The sequence below is a fragment of the Arachis ipaensis genome, chromosome B08 (assembly GCF_000816755.2).
Source record: "Arachis ipaensis cultivar K30076 chromosome B08, Araip1.1, whole genome shotgun sequence".
Lineage (NCBI taxonomy): Eukaryota > Viridiplantae > Streptophyta > Magnoliopsida > Fabales > Fabaceae > Arachis > Arachis ipaensis.
This window is the reverse complement of record NC_029792.2, coordinates 89,438,371-89,455,100: the sequence shown is the minus strand read 5'-3', so window position 1 is coordinate 89,455,100 and position 16,730 is coordinate 89,438,371. Positions and strand designations below refer to the sequence as shown.

At 39.9% G+C, this 16,730-nt stretch overlaps 1 protein-coding gene across 1 annotated transcript; it reads right to left on the bottom strand.

Annotated features, from left to right (window-relative positions):
- Positions 1,399 to 2,958, bottom strand: LOC107611252. Its single transcript, XM_016313202.1, has 2 exons — positions 2,735 to 2,958; positions 1,399 to 2,245 (listed from the first exon to the last, which is right to left on the bottom strand). Exons 1-2 carry the CDS (start codon positions 2,956 to 2,958, stop codon positions 1,399 to 1,401), a joined length of 1,071 nt encoding a protein of 356 aa, XP_016168688.1.

Here is a 16,730-nt window from a genome sequence, read left to right as displayed (position 1 = left end):
TCAATACAGCGCCAATTGCAAAGTCACTTGCATCACACATGAGTTCAAGAGGCAATTCCTAATCTGGGGGTGTGATAATTGGTACTGTAGTGAGTTTATTTTTCAAAGTTTCAAAGGCATGCTTACAGCTATCATCAAAGACAAAAGGATTGTCAACCACTAACAAGTTGCTTAGTGGTTTAGCTATTTTTGAAAAGTCTTTGATGAATCTCCTATAAAAACCAGCATGCCCCAAGAAACTTCTCACTGCTTTCATATTAACTGGTATAGGAAGCTTTTCTATGACTTCTATCTTAGCTTTATTAACTCTATACCCTTGCTTGAAACCTTATGCCCAAGAACTATACCCTCAGGAACCATGAAATGACATTTTTCCCAATTTAGAACCAAATTAGTTTCTTGGCATCTTTTCAAAATAAGAGTTAGATGATGCAAGCAAGTATCAAATGAATTACCAAAGACAGAAAAATCATTCATGAAAACCTCTAAAAATTTTTCTACCATGTCAGAAAATATGGAAAGCATACACCTTTGAAAGGTAGCAGGGGCATTGCACAGTCCAAAGGGCATTCTTCTGTAGGTAAAAACTCCAAATGGATAGGTGAATGAGGTCTTTTCTTGGTCCTTGGGGTCCACCACTATCTGATTGTATCCAAAGTACCCATCCAAGAAGTAATAGTAAGCATGGCCAGCCAATCTTTCCAGCATCTGATCAATGAAAGGAAGAGGGAAGTGGTCCTTCCTTGTGGCATCATTTAACCTTCTATAGTCAATACACATTCTCCACCCTGTCACTGTCCGTGTAGGGATGAGTTCATTCTTCTCATTAAAGATGACAGTCATGCCTCCTTTATTTGGTACCACTTGCACTGGGCTCACCCATGAGCTGTCAAAAATTGGGTATATGATTCCAGCATTTCATAACATCATCACCTCCTTCTGAACTACTTCTTTCATGGTTGGGTTAAGCCTCCTTTGAGGTTGTACCACTGGCCTTGAGTCCTCTTCTAGCAAGATCTTGTGCATACAGATAGCAGGGCTTATACCCTTGATGTCATCAATTGTCCACCCTATGGCTATCTTGTGAGTTTTCAACATCCCAATCAATTTGGCTTCATCTTGCTTGCTCAAGGATGAATTTATGATTACTGGAAGGTTATCCTCTCCTTCAAGGAATGCATATTTGAGATGAGGAGGGAGGGGTTTCAATTCTTGCTTTGGTGCCCCTTCCTCCTTAACTTCACTTGAACCTTCCAATGCTTGTTCCTCTTGTGAATCTTCCTCTTGTATGTCTTGAGCTTCCCCTACATGGTTTTCACATTGGTCTGCTTCAAGTGCTTCCTCAACCAGATCATCTACCATGTCAATCCTCATGCAATTTTCTTTCTCAGTAGGGTATTACATTGCTTTGAAAACATTGATAACCATTTGTCCCTCATGCACCCTGAGAACCATTTCTCCTTTCTCAACATCAATGATTGCCCTGGCAGTGCCCAAAAAAGGTCTTCCAAGGATGATTGAGTTATTCCCTTCCTCATCCATATCCAAGATCACAAAATCAGCTGGAAAAATGAACTTTCTAACTTTCACCAGTAAGTTCTCCACCACTCCATTTGGTATTTTGAGGGATCTGTCAGCAAGTTGTAGTGACATCCTTGTAGACTTAACCTCTTCTATCATCAATTTTTTCATCATGGCAAGAGGCATTAGATTAATACTTGCTCCCAGGTCACAGAGTGCTTTGTCAATAGCCATGTTCCCAATAGTGCATGGGATAAGGAAGCTTCCTGGATCTTTGAGTTTTGGTGGAAGTCCCTTTTGAATGATTGCACTACACTCCTGGGTAAGAATCACAGTTTCTTTCTCATGCCAGCTTTTCTTCTTAGTAATTAATTCTTTAAGAAACTTTGCATATAATGGTATTTGCTCCAAAGCTTCAGCCAATGGAATATTAATCTCCAATTTCCTAAAGATTTCCAAGAATTTAGGGAACTGTTGATCCCTCATTTCCTTGTGCAGCATCTGTGGGTAAGGGAGTTTGGGTGCATAAGGCTTCACTTCTCCCTTTTTTTTCTCTTGTGGTTGCTCTTCCATAACTTGCTTTCCCTTCTTTGAAGCTTGTGATTCCTCCTCCTTCTTGAAACTTTCTTGATCATTCTTGTCCTCTTCTGCTTGTTTCTTGTTAGCACCTTTGTCATTCCCCACAGTCTTTCCACTCCTTAGCTGCAACGCTTTACATTCCTCCCTTGGATTAGGGATTGTATCACTTAGAAAAACATTAGTTGGCCGTTCAGCTTGTCTGGCCAATTACCCCACTTGTCTTTCAAGATTCCTCATCGTGGCCTCTTGTCGCTCTTGTCCTTTGACTAGGCTCTCTTGTCCTTTGGCTAAATTTTGTGTGGTCTGAGCAAGTGCTTGTGTGGTTTGGGTAAGGGCTTGTAAGGTTGCTTCAAGATTTGAAATCCTGGTTTCCTGATGGTCAATGGGTGGTATGTTGGGGTATGATTGTTGTTGAAGAAAGTTATTTGGGATGTTAAGGTGGTTGTTCTATGAGTTGAATGGTGATATGGAGAAGTTGTTTTGGTGGACTTGTGAATTGTTATGGGGTTGCTGATATGAGTTTTGTGGTTTTTTGTACTGGTTAGTGTTATTGGATGAGTGATTTTGGTTGTTTGTGTTGCGAGAGTTGTTGGAATTGTGGTTCCTCTGTCATGAATTCTGATTATCACCCCACCTCAAATTGGGATGATTCCTCCATGATGAATTGTATGTATCACCATGGAAGTCATTTTGAGAAGATCTTGAGGTGTTGTGCATATACTGGACTTGCTTTGATTGTTGCTCGTCATTGCATTTCTCGGAAACTTCTTCACCTTGGCCCCATCCACTTGAAGGTTGACTTGTTGTGTTTACTGCAGCCACTTGGAGTCCATCTATTCTCTTTGCCATCATCTCCATTTGCTGTTGGATTTGTTGGTGCATCAATTTGTTCTGTGCCAAGATAGTGTTCACACCTTCAAGCTCTAATACACCTTTCTTTAGAGCTAGTTGGTGATGGAATAATTTTTTTTGTGGAAAAAATGAATTTCCGAAACACCCAAATCTCACCGGCAAGTATACCGAGTCGCATCAAGTAGTAAAACTCACGTGAGTGAGGTCGATCCCACAGGGATTGATGGATCAAGCAACTTTAGTGGGTGATTAGTTTAGTCAAGCTAACATTGAAGTGAATTGTGTGAAATTGTAGCCAACAGAAAGTAAATGACAATGAATTTAAAGTTGCAGAATGTAAATTGGCAAGTAACTTAAAGAGCAAGAAATGTAAATTGCAAGAATCTTAAATTTCAAGAAAAGTAAATTGCATTAAATGTAAAAGGGAGTGGGTGCAGGGAAATTAAAGAAAGCAATAGATCAAGCAACTGGAAATTTAAATTGCAGGAAATATAAAAGGAATTGGGTGCTGGGAGCAATGTAAACAGAGAAGCAAAATTTCAGTGAATAAGAACTTAAAGCACTTGCAAGAAATGTAAATTGGAGGCAATGCAACAGAAAGTAAAAATGCTTGAAAGATTAAAAACAGAAAATGACTGATGCTAAATTGTAGCAATTAAAAGGATGTTGAAGATCTCAGGGGTGGAGGAGACTAGAAAACAAGTCTAGATCTCAAGTCCTTCCTTGATCCAACAAGAGAAAAGTTGCAGAGAATTAAAAGAAAGATTTCGGAAGAAGTAAAGAGACGTCGCAGATGGAGAATGAAAACAGAATTCCTTCCAATCTCAATCCAAAATTTCAAAACAGAAAAGAAAACTCAGAAAGAAAGCAAAATGAAAACTAAAGAGTGCACCCCTCCCTATTGGAGCTAGCCTCTTTTCTAATCGAGCTCGCCTCCCTTCCTAAAATGAAAATGATGCCTTTTATAGGCTTTTTACAAACATGACAAATGAAAATCAAATTGAAAGCAAATTACAAAGAAAATGAAATTCCTAATCAAATTGTTTCTTGTGCCTTTGAGTGATGTCAATTGGGCTTTTGCTCTTGATGGAATTGGGTTGACAAAAGCCTCTGTTGATTGCTCTTGGAGTTGGAGAGAAACCCACTTGTGAACCGGGCCATGAACCATTAGAGCTTGAGTCAAAGTTTGAGGCAAACTTTGACTCAAGCTTTTCATATCAGCTTGCCTCCTTTTGCTGTCATCCACGTTTGAGCCAAAGTTTGAGGTCAAACTTTGAGCCAAACGTGGATCCCTCTTGCACGCCTCTTGGGATGCTACTTTGTCTGCTTGTCAACGTTACAAATTTTATGCCCACTATAGACTATTATATATGGTTAGAAAGCTCTGAATGTCAGCTTTCTAACCCAATTGGAATCACCTCAATTGGACATCTACAACTCAAGTTATGCTCATTTGAAGAGGACAGGGTCGCTGGCTTTGGTGTGCAGCGTTTGAGGCGACGTTTGCCTCAAACGTGGACGAAAACGCCAGGTTATGGAAGCTCAAATGAATTGTCCACCCCATACTATTATATATTGTTGGAAAGCCCGTCGAAGGTGCAGAGGTCAGTTGGCCTCATTGCAGGTTGCCACCATGTTTGTTTATACACATTTTGGGGCAGTTTTCTCCCTCAATTTTAGTGTCCACCATGCAGTGCCATATATGCTTGGAAAGCTCTCGGTTCCTACTTTCCATTGCTTTTTGAATCACCTCATTTGGAGCTCTGTAGCTCAAGTTGTTCTTGTTAGAAGTATACCCCTTCAGGCTGTTGTGGCGCCAACGTTTGCCAAAAAGCTTGAGGCAAACGTTGGCGCAAGATTTTTCTCCCCTGGGTATGTTGGTGTGGCGCCAACGTTTGCCAAAAAGCTTGAGGCAAACGTTGGCGCAAGCTTTTTCCTCCAGGGTGTTTGTTTTGTGGTGCCAACGTTTGCCAAAAAGCTTGAGGCAAACGTTGGCGCAAGCTTTTGCTCCATCCAGGGTGTTTTCAACTCTTCCAAAAGTTTGAGCTAAAGTTTGAGGCAAACTTTGGCTCAAGCTTTTTGTCCTCTCTTGCTCTTTTCCATTCCTTCTTTCTTCAACCTTCTTCAAAGCTCTTTTCACCTATCATCAATCAATCAAAACATCAAAGCTATGCTCAAAATCATGAGATTGTTTCTCTTTCATAATATACGACAATTATAGCACAAAATCTCATGAAAATGCATTAATTTATCCATGGTTAATCGAATCAAAGGAAAGATGAAATTCCACCCAAATGGCTTACTTATTGCATAAGAATGCATGAAAACCAAGTAAAAAAACTAGTGAAAAAACATAGAAAAACATGACATGGTGACATGTCATCAGTTGGCGTTGCCTTTGATGTGCATAAAAGTATTGATTGTTGGTCACAGTTTCTATGAGATTCTGAGCTTCTTCAGCTGTCTTCATTAGCTGTAGTGAACCTCCTGCAGAGTAATCCAGGGCCTCTTGAGCTTTTAGAGTCAAGCCCTCATAGAAATTCTGAAGTTTGTCCCATTCACTAAACATTTCAGGAGGACATTTTCTAATCAAGGCTTTGTATCTCTCCCATGCCTCATATAGTGACTCTCCATCCATTTGAGTGAAGGTTTGCACTTCTGTTTTCAATCTGATGATTCTCTGAGGTGGTTAGAACTTAGCTAGAAATTTTCTTACCAAATCATCCCAGTTATTGATGCTTTCTTTGGAAAATGTCTCTAGCCATTGAGATGCCTTATCTCTCAAAGAGAATGGAAATAACAGCAACTTGTAGATATCTGGATGCACACCATTTGTCTTGACTGTTTTACATATCCTTAAGAAGACAGATAGGTGTTGATTTGGGTCTTTAAGAGGACCCCCTCCATAAGAACAATTATTTTGTACCAAGGTGATAAGTTGAGGCTTCAACTCAAAGTTATTTACATGAACATTTGGAGTGAGTATACTGCTCCCACAGTTTCTTGGGTTGGGAAAGGTGTAAGAGGCTAGAACTCTCCTTGGAGGTTGGCCATTGTTGTTGGCTGGTGCACGAAATTGTGATCACACTTTTCACAATTCCGGTACAACTAACCAGCAAGTGCACTGGGTCCTCCAAGTAATAAAACCTTACACGAGTAAGGGTCGATCCCACAAAGATTGTCGGCTTGAAGCAAGCTATGGTCATCTGGTAAATCTTAGTCAGGCGGATTCAAATGGTTATGAGGTTTTGATAATTAAAAGATAAATAAAACATAAAATAAAATAAAGATACCTATGTAAATCATTGGTGGGAATTTCAGATAAGCGTTTGGAGATGCATTATTGCTTCTGAACCTCTGCTTTCCTATTGTCTTCTTCTAACCATGCGTGCTCCCTTCCGTGGCAAGTTGTATGATCCTCTCAGATGAAAAATACCAGGTACAGTTTCTGCACGGCTAATCAACTGTCGGATTTCTCGTCTCGGATGAAAAATATCAGGTACAGCTACCGCACGGCTAATCATCTGTCGATTCTCACTAGCGTCGGAATAGGATTCTCTATCCTTTTGCACATTGTCACTGCGGCCAAAATTTGCGAGTTTGAAGCTCGTCACAGTCATCCCTTCCCAGATCCTACTCGGAATACCACAGACAAGGTTTAGACTTTCCAGATCTCAGGAATGCTGCAAATTGGTTCTAGCCTATACCACGAAGATCCTAATCTCACGGAATCGGTCCGTGGATTAGAGACCCAAGAGAATATACTCCGGCTGTCATCCAATGACTATGTTGAATATCATGTAGACCGCTTGTTGTTGTCAGGCACGCGGATCTTGGCTAAGCGAGTAACGAAGATAGTGGGTGATTGTCACGGGTTAACCCTTCATTCTGACTTAACTGAATTAAGTACAAGAGTATATCTTGGAGAAGAAGTAGGTGTGAATTGAAAGAGAAACAATAGTACTTGCATTAATTCATGAAGAACAGCAGAGCTCCGCACCTTAATCTATGAGGTGTAGAAACTCCACCGTAGAAAATACATAAGAGAAAAAGGTCTAGGCATGGCCAAATGGCCAGCCTTCAAATGTAACATAAGATGATAAAGTATGCAAATACAATAGTAAAAAGTGTTATTTATACTAAACTAGTTACTAGGGATTACAGAAAATAAGTAACTAAGTGCAGATAGAGCAGAAATCCACTTCCAGGGCCCACTTGGTGAGTGTTTGGGCTGAGCTTTGAAGCTTTCATGTGCATAGGCCATTCTTGGAGTTAAACGCCAGCTTGAGTGCCAGTTTGGGCATTTAACTCCAATTCTGGTGCCAGTTCTGGCGTTTTACGCCAGAAAAGGGTCTCTGGTGGGCATTTGAACGCCAATTTGGGCCATCAAATCTCGGGCATTTGCAAAGTATGGACTATTATATATTGCTGGAAAGACCAAGATGTCTAATTTCCAACGCAATTGAGAGCGCACCAATTGGGCTTCTGTAGCTCCAGAAAATCCACTTCGAGTGCAGGAGGGTCAGAATCCAACAGCATATGCAGTCCTTTCTCAGCCTCTGAATCAGACTTTTGCTCAAGTACCTCAATTTCAGCCAGAAAATACCTGAAATTACAGAAAAACACACAAACTCATAGTAAAGTCCAGAAATGTAATTTTTGCATAAAAACTAATAAAAATATAATAAAAAGTAACTAAAACATACTAAAAACTATGTAAAAACAATGCCAAAAAGGTTATAAATTATCCGCTCATCATTGGCCACCTCCTCTGGTGGATTAGGGAAATTATCCTTCATATCTTGATCTCCCTCTTCTAACTCTTCTTCTCCAATCACTCCCTTCCCTCTTGCTTCTCTTCTCAATATCAAGAAGGTTCTCTCTGGTTCAGAATCAAAAGAAGTGGATGCACCTCTTCTTCCTCCTGGCATACAACACAAACAAACTAAAAGAAAGGAAAAATAAAAGTAGAACATTCTATTGCTAGAGTGAAGTTGCAGTTAGCAGAAACAAAATCTCGAACAGTTAGTAGGCTTAATAAAAACAAATAAAAATGCTTAATCTAGATAATCACCTACTTAATCATTGTTAATCTAAATCAATCCCCGGCAACGGCACCAAAAACTTGATATGTGAAAAATAATTTCACATGTATGAACTACCGGCAACTATACCGGGTCGCATCAAGTAATAAAACCCACTTGGAGTGAGGTCGATCCCACGAGGATTGATGGATCAAGAAACTTTAGTGAGGTGATTAGTCTAGTTAAACGAACGTTGATGAATTGAGTGAAATCTAATTAGCAGAATGTAAATTGCAAAGACTTTAAAGTGCTGAAAATAAACTGACAGAAGCTTAAATAGCAAGAAACTAAATAACTGAAACGTAAAGAACAAGAAAGTAGAGCTGAATGTAAATGACAACAGAATTTAAATTGCATCAAATGTAAAGGGGTTTGGGTGCATGGAAATTAAAGAGAAATTCTAAATAAAAGAAGTAAAGATTGATGATGAGTGAGATCACTAGGGATCAGAGATATTGATTTCTCTTGAATTAATGGTGATCAATTCCTTCTCAATCATGTGAAACAGATCTATGGCAGATTGTAAGTAATTGGATCCCAATCTCTTGGTGATTCAATTTCTCTTATCACAAACAATTTCCAATCTCTTGATCTAATTACGCATCAGAAGAGGTGAAAATCAATAGCTAATCCTGAATACCACACAACTCTCAGGATCTCAATTCAGGGTAGTTACATCTCACATACCAACCAAGAATGTATCAATCAAAAGAATTATGAGAGGATGAACTCTAAACTAACTTCTGTGACTCCTTTCTCAAGTCCATCACATAATCAACTAGATTCAATTCCTCTCTCGATAGTAATTGAATCTGTGAAGAACAAGAGTTTCCTCTTAGATGAATTCACTTGTATTGAGAGAAAAAGAAGAATTATCAATTCATTGAAACCAACAGAGCTCCTCCCCCTAGTGAAGATGGGGTTTAGTGATTCATAGCTCTAAGTTTAAACAGAATATTCAAATTGAAAATGAGACTCGGCATTGAAAAGGAAAAGAAAATAACGACCCTAAACAGAAAATGAAAACTGGAAAAGTGATACAGAGTTCCTAGCTGAAAAGTAAAATTCCCAAAATGCAAAAAGTACAAAAAAATCTAAAAATGAGAAAATGAAAAAGAGGATCCAGAAGAAGTCCTTCATGATTCCAAATGTCCCCTATTTGTACTGGTTCAGTGGCTGCTTCTGGTGTACTTGCTAGTGCTTTAAGTGGGCTTTTTAATTTGTACTTGAATTCAACTCCAGGAGAACATAGCGCTCTTTAGGAAAATGGAGTGCTCAGGCATCAACGTGTACGCGTCTCCCACGCGTGCCCGTCATTCATCATTCTGGCACTTGCGACGCGTACGCGTCACCTACGCATGCGCATCGTTTCTCTCTGCAGCCCTTGTCACGTGTACGCGTCTCCTACGTATACGCATCATCTTCAGAGCGTTCTCCAGGCGAGCGTAGCGTTCTCGTGAAGAGCGCTCTCCCACGCATACGCGTGGACTCAAAAATGCCACTTCCACGCTGCTGCCTTATCGACGCGTTCGCGTGGTTCTTCTCAAATGCCACATCCACGCGTACACGTCACCTACGCGTACACGTCGGTGGCAAATCTTCAATCCCACTTTGAAGGTTGTCGCAGGCACTCTTTGAAAGAGAGCGTAGCGCTCTTGGCTGAAAAGCGTAGATCCCTCCCACGCGTACGCATCATGCACGCGTACGCGTGGCCGTGGCCCTTCGGAAAATGCTGTTCCACGCGTACGCGTCACATACGCATACGCGTCGCTGAAGAACGTAGCGTTCTTTGAAAGAGAGCGTAGTGCCAAGGGGTGTGCTGCGGGGAAACATAGCGTTCTTCACATGAGCGTAGCACTCTTCTCCCCTGCCATGATCACAAAACAATATCTCATCAAAGCTCTGCATCCCAAATTTTTATAATTCAAGTATTTAAAACTTTTCTTATGTCATTTGCATAGAATCAACCACAAAATCACTTAGCCTTTGACATATTAATATATAGTGAGAACTTCATTCAAATGCTTATTTATTTTGAATAAAATGCATGAAATTAAGCTAAAACTACTTAAACTAACTAGCTAATCTAGAACAGAATGCGAATGTATCAATACACTTACGCATCAAACAGAATGTTCGCGTATGAGGGGTTTCACGTACGCAAAAACACCCGGGTCACGCGTACGCGTGAGCGTGCATTTTGCCCCCATTTCGCATACGCATTCCCTTTTCGCGTATGCAAACACGCCAAACAGAAGCGCATGTTTGTGTATGAAAAGATATGCGTACGCATACAATGCAGTAGCACCAAAAAGCTGCTAAGTCTAGATTTTTCAGTTTACAGACCAAACTTTGATCGAGCATAACTTTCTCATTTTAAAAAATTTTTCCTTTGTTCTTCGAACGGCATAAACATCTCGGATCAAATTTTATTTTTACTCAAGTTTGACATAAATCGGAGGTCTGGAGACCAAGTTATGCTCCGCCAAAATTTGGCCAAAATCACAATTTTCACAAAAACAACCAAACCTCAATTTTCAAACATACACCAATTCCAAAACCTTTTTAAACCAATCCAAACTTACCAATTCAACATCAAACATTCTCATTCAATTCTAAACTTTCTTACTCAATCCAAAATTCACCACGTTTAACCAATCTCACTTGAATAACTCAATTCTAACAATATTCAATTCAATCAATCACTATACATACAATTAACATCATTTTCACCAATAACATGGTACCAACCACAATTCAATCCCACCAACCATTAATCATATACCAAGACATGCATATATTACATACAAGATTCCATCAAAACCCTCCAAAAGCACTAACCACATACATAATCAACACAATCCTTCTCAACCAATCAACAGCATCAATAATTCAATTCCTATCTTAGGGTCACTAGCCTAAGTTTTCACATTACATTACATTTTAGATACAGAAAACAGAAATCATACCTTGGCCTATTCTTCGCTCAACCCGTAAAACCTCCAATTCAACTTTTCTCAAACCTTGAAGACTCCAACACCCTTTAAACAGATTTTTCAGCACCAAAGACCCATTCCAAGCTTTCCAAGACCTCAATCAAGCTCCAACATACATATACACATTACCTAATCTACAATATCACATCCAAACATAACAACTTAATATCCAAAATCCTTAAATCATGAATTTTACTAGGGTTGAGAATTCCTTACCATACCCAACGATCAAAGGAGTGAGATCAAGCCTTTCTCTTAAGCTAATTGGATCCTATAATATCAAAAGCTCAAAATCTCAACATTTTTGTCCAATAATTTCGAATTAAAGGGCTGAAAAATTAGAGAGGGATTAGTGACTTACCTCTTGAATAAAGTTGTGAGATTTGTAGAGCTCGACACCATTGTCACGTGACCGCAAACGGTGTGGCGATCGGAGCTCCGAATCAAAAGTTATGATCAAATGAATTTTGAGTTGAATTTGGGCAAGGGTTTCAAGCTCCCCCTTTCCCTTTCAGCGTGTTTTGCTTATGTGGGGAAGAAGAGGGTGCTGAACCCATTTGTTTCATGAGGCTTGGCTGGGCCTTGGGCCCAATACGGGCCCGGTTCAATCCGTTCGTCCCATTTTTTAGCCAAATTTTTTAAATTTAGTGTCGAAATTCTCGTTTTAATTTTTTCTATTATATTAAACCATAAAATTCACCTTTCTAATTTTCTAAAATAAATTTTAATGGGTTAAGTACTGAAATCGTCCCTAAGGTAAGGGGTGAAAATTAAATTCGTCTCCGACCTTTGTTTGCTATTAAAATCATCCCGAACGTTCATAAACACTTTAAAATTGTCCTCAAGTGCATTAAAAAAATTTAATTCCAAATTTTCCCCTGAGCCCTTTGACGCTTGGTGTTTTATTCCCGCAAAACCGATTCATTATGTGAGTAACGTTACACAAAGGAACACTGATCCTTCACCTTCAATGATGCCCTAACTAAGTGAGTGCTGGCCTGAGGAGTAGCGTCACTACGTTTGCATTGCGTGGGAAAGAATGGAAGAGGAGCTCATTCTCGTGGCAGTCATCTCAAATCAGGTACATGTGCAGCATTTGTTTTGATTTTTTGGAGCTTGAACTTAATGCTGTGTGAAGGGTATTTGGTGGTTTACAAATGGGAGTTGGGTGTGATTTTTGTTTGTAGGTTTTAGGTGATGGGAACCTTTAACCTGACTGTGTACCATGGTGGTAGATTTGGGTATGACAATGGTACATTGGAGTATATAGGGGGAGAATGGACTGTAATTGAAGATGTTGATATGGATTGCTGGTCTCTTTTTGAGGCATATGCTGAGGTGGGATAGTTTGGGTACACAAAGGAAAAAATCGCAACTTTCTGGTATAAGGACCCAAGTTCTGAATGGTTAGAGAATGATTTGAAGTTGTTTGAGGGAGACAAAGATGCCATTGAGATGTGTAAAATAGCAGAGAATAGGGGTCATGTCGATCTGTACGTGGTCCATAAGGTTGAGGTTGATGAAGACTTTCCTGAAGTAGGGTTTCTTGATGTTGGAGGCCCAAGTGAACAGTTTCAGGAGGCGGAGAGGGCCAATGATGAAGATGTACATAATCAGAAACAGCTGGTGATTTATCAGGGTGATGGGGTTCAAGAGGTGGAAAGAGCTAATGCAGAGGCGGTTAAAGAGGGAGATAAGCTGAATAGTGATGAGGATAGTGATGATGAGGATTTCATTCCATCTGATGGTGAGGTTGACAGTGCAGATGATGTGCTGTTTACAGATAGTGAAGAGGAGTATGATGATGAGAGCGGATTTGATGAAGTAAGAGGTGGGACGGATGGTGATCGAGTTGAAAAAGGAAAAGAGGTTGCAGGAGGTGATTTCAGTGATGAGGAAGGGTTCAATAGTGATGAAGTTAATGTGGATTATGAAGTGGGTGGTGGTTCAGAGAAAGAGGACAGTAAGAGTAATGATAACAATGAAGCAATTAGATATCCGATCCATAAAGATGTGAAAGACATGACAAGGTACAAATGGAAAGTTGAAACTGTGTTTGCTTCAAGGGAGGAATTCAAGGACACTGTAATAGCTTATGCAGTGCAAACAAGAAGGGGACTGAGGTATGCGAAACTTGACTTGGTCAGGGTGAGGGCTGTTTGTCAAGAAGGTTGCCCGTTTTGGTTATATGCAGCAAAAATGAGTGAGGAGGAGACTTGGCAGCTGAGGTCAATGAACCTTAAGCATACTTGTGGCCAGTCACATAGGGTAGGGATACTACATACTGGTTGGCTGAGTAAAGCATTTAGGAAGAAAGTGGAAAGTAACCCAAAGGTGAAAATAAAGGATCTGGTCAACAAGGCACAAAGGAAATGGAATTTGACAGTGACAACTTCAATGGTAGCAAGGTCTAAACAAGCTGCATTGGATGAGATTCAGGGAGCCTACCGGAAGCAGTACAAAAGGATTGCTGACTACTGCTCCAAGCTGCTACGTGCTAATCCAGGGTCCTCAGTGACGCTCAAGGTACAGAGGTCCCCTGATTTCGAGGTTGAGGACCAGCACCAGGGGTTAAACAATTACTGCATTTTTCAAAGGGTATATGTGTGCCTAGCTGCTTGCAAGAATAGCTTCCTGTAGTGTAGAAAGTTTGTTGGATTGGATGGCTGTTTTCTAAAGACACCTCAAGGGGGCAGTTGTTAACAGCGATTGGGTGGGATCCCAATGATCAAATGCTTCCAATCGCCTACGCCGTTGTAGAGGTAGAGACTAAAGACACCTGGAAGTGGTTTCTCCGGCTGCTCATTGACGACTTTGGAGCTGAGGTCATTGGGAAAACAACCTTCATGTCTGATCAGCAGAAGGTAAATGGTTAGGGTTGCAATTAAAATCTTATATTTGATAAATTTAAATTCTGGATGTTGAAGCTCTTGTCCTTTATTAATGCAGTAATTGTTATGTAACACAATTTTACCTGCTCTATTAGGGTCTCTTGCCTGCTTTTGATGAAGTTATTCCAGGAGTGGACCATAGGTTCTGTGTCCGCCATCTTTACAGCAACTTTAGGAAGAAATTTCCTGGGTTACACCTAAAGCAGCTGATGTGGAGGTGTGCAAAGGCTACACACTGGAAGGAATGGGAGAAAGAGATGCAAATCATAAGGCAGATCAATGTGGATGCGCACAGACATCTAAACGCTATTCCTCCAAGATTTTGGAGCAGGTCCAGGTTTAATTTTCACTCTAAATGTGACATTCTTGTGAACAACATGTGTGAGAGCTTTAATAGTGTAACAGTAGACTCTAGGGAGAAACCTATAGTGACAATGTTAGAGGAAGAGAGGACCTGATGAGCCTCCGGACAACAGCCAGTCCTACTAGTCTAGGAGGGGACAAATCCAAAGGTGCTCAAACTGTGGTGAGTCTGGACACAAGAGGGGAGGATGCAAGAAGCCATCCCTGGATGTAAGTGTGTGTATATCATCAACTGCATGTATGTTAGGGTTACAGTTTCATTATTTAATCAACTGAATTGTTTAATGTCTTTCAGGCCCAACAACCAAGGCAAGCTACTAGCAAAAGGACCAGAGGAGGAAGGAAGCCTTCATCTATCAGACCTAAAACCATATCTAAGGCTTCATCCCAGCCTGACATGCCATCTGACAAGCCCACATCATCCTCTACTAGGCCCAACAGAAAGCCCACTAGAAGCCTTACACAAGAACCACCAGCACCAAAGGAGAAGGGTGCAGCCAGCTCCAGCCAACCAGCCAGGCCAGTCTCCTTTAGTCACAGAATTCCACTGCATGTATCTCCTAAAAGGCCGAGGCTCATGGCTAAACTTCCACTAAGACTTTGGGGAAAATTTTAAACTGTTCTGAAAATTTGTCTTTTGTGCTGTAATTAATGTACTGTTGCTTGATTTGAGACAATGTTTGTGACACTTTTTTTTTGGTTTTTTGAGAACTAGACAACATGGCTTATGATTAACCTTTCTTAGTTAGCAACAGAGTTGCAGTAGGTATTTTGAGTGTCTTGGACTATATTTTGTTTAGTCTCCATGTAATGGAATTGATGGTATCCACCATTTGGTGTTATTTTCCTATGCTTATTACTGAATTACACTGGTTCTGTTTAATGAATTTCCTTAATTGAGTTGATATGTTACAGAGTTGATTAACAGAAGAGTTCAGTCACAATTTCCTTGCTAACAGATAAATTTTCTATTCCAATTAATTGTCAAATTACAAGGAGATCATTACACTCACAAAATTAATTAGCAAAACCCTAAACTAAACTCAGATGTTCAGCAAGACCCAGTACATCTCAATTTACATAACTCAAACCCAATCAAAGAAATGCAAACTGAACACTAAATTCTCCCCTAATTTCATCAACCATACTTCAATGGCATCACACACGCTACCCCCTCCCTCTAATTGAACCAAATCTGCGACCAGAAGCAAAACAAAACAACCTATCCAGAAATCCCTAGCACTGCAGCAACCTTGAACTTCCACTCAATGTCCTTCACTTTTGCTTTTAGAGCATCAACTTTTCTCTTCATCTTTGCAACATGGGGATCCTCACTCTCTGCTTCTAGGTCTGCCCATCGGAAGAAATCACACTCCTCCTGGATCTGCAGCAACCCATCAGAGTCAGAGCCCAGAACAAACAATACCTTGCCATCACCCACCTACAGAAACTTAAAACCCTAACCTCATAGTAGACACACCCCCAAAATCGTCGCCCAGGGTTGTTCCTCGTTCTCGAAATCCTAAGCACGGGTCTCTCTCCATGTCCACACACAAGCTCCCTCTTCTGCGCAGACGACCGACTCCGGCACGACCGTGAGCTCTCAGCGGCCATGGCTCCACTCACCTTCGCAAGCCCTTCCTCCTTCTCTGCTTCGTTGGTTAGGGATGCCTTCTCTGATTTAATCCCAACCCTCCCCAAATCAGAACTTTATATAAATAAATAAATAAACAAATAAATTAACTTTATTTATTAAAACCTCCAACGAACAGTAATGGCTAAAGGGCAAAAGTGTCCAAAAATTTTGATTTCAGGGGGGAAGGACGATTTTAAAGTGTTTCTGAACGTTCGGGATGATTTTAATAACAAAAAAAGGTCGGGAACGAATTTGATTTTCACCCCTTACCTTAGGAACGATTTCAGTATTTAACCCAATTTTAATTTATACATTAATTATTCATTAATTAACCGAATTTTACAATCGATACTGCTTGCTATATTGGCCAGTAGTGTCTAAGACTTATTTTTTCATTTGATAAACTAATGATCTATGAGTGAGATACCCAAACTGGTGGCATTGGTACTTGAATTGCAGTTTGCATTAGTTTTAATTCAACTTAGTGATGAATATAGTGAAATACGCTGTTATCTCTAGATGATTATATAAAGTTTTGGACCAGTTAAATATTTTTGTTTTAAAAATAAATAAAATACTTTGTCGAATAACATATAATAGTTTGAGCTAGATGTCTTGGAATTGTTTTAAATTGTTTTTTTTTTTCTTCCTCTATTCTTCTCTGCCATTAGATATTGTTGTTTTGTTTGATTTTCAGCTTTTTTATTTTGGTGATATAAGCTTCAGGTTTTTCATCAAGCTGGCCTATGACTTGGGTTTTAATAAACTAAAAATTAAAAATTGTAAAGGATATTCATATAAATAATCA

Coding starts and splice junctions, on each gene's coding strand:
- LOC107611252 (XM_016313202.1), bottom strand. CDS start 2,958: ATGGAGATGATGGCAAAGAGAATAGATGGACTCCAAGTGGCTGCAGTA. Junction 2,246..2,734: donor AGGAATCATCCCAATTTGAG/GTGGGGTGATAA, acceptor CCCTAATCCAAG/GGAGGAATGTAAAGCGTTGC.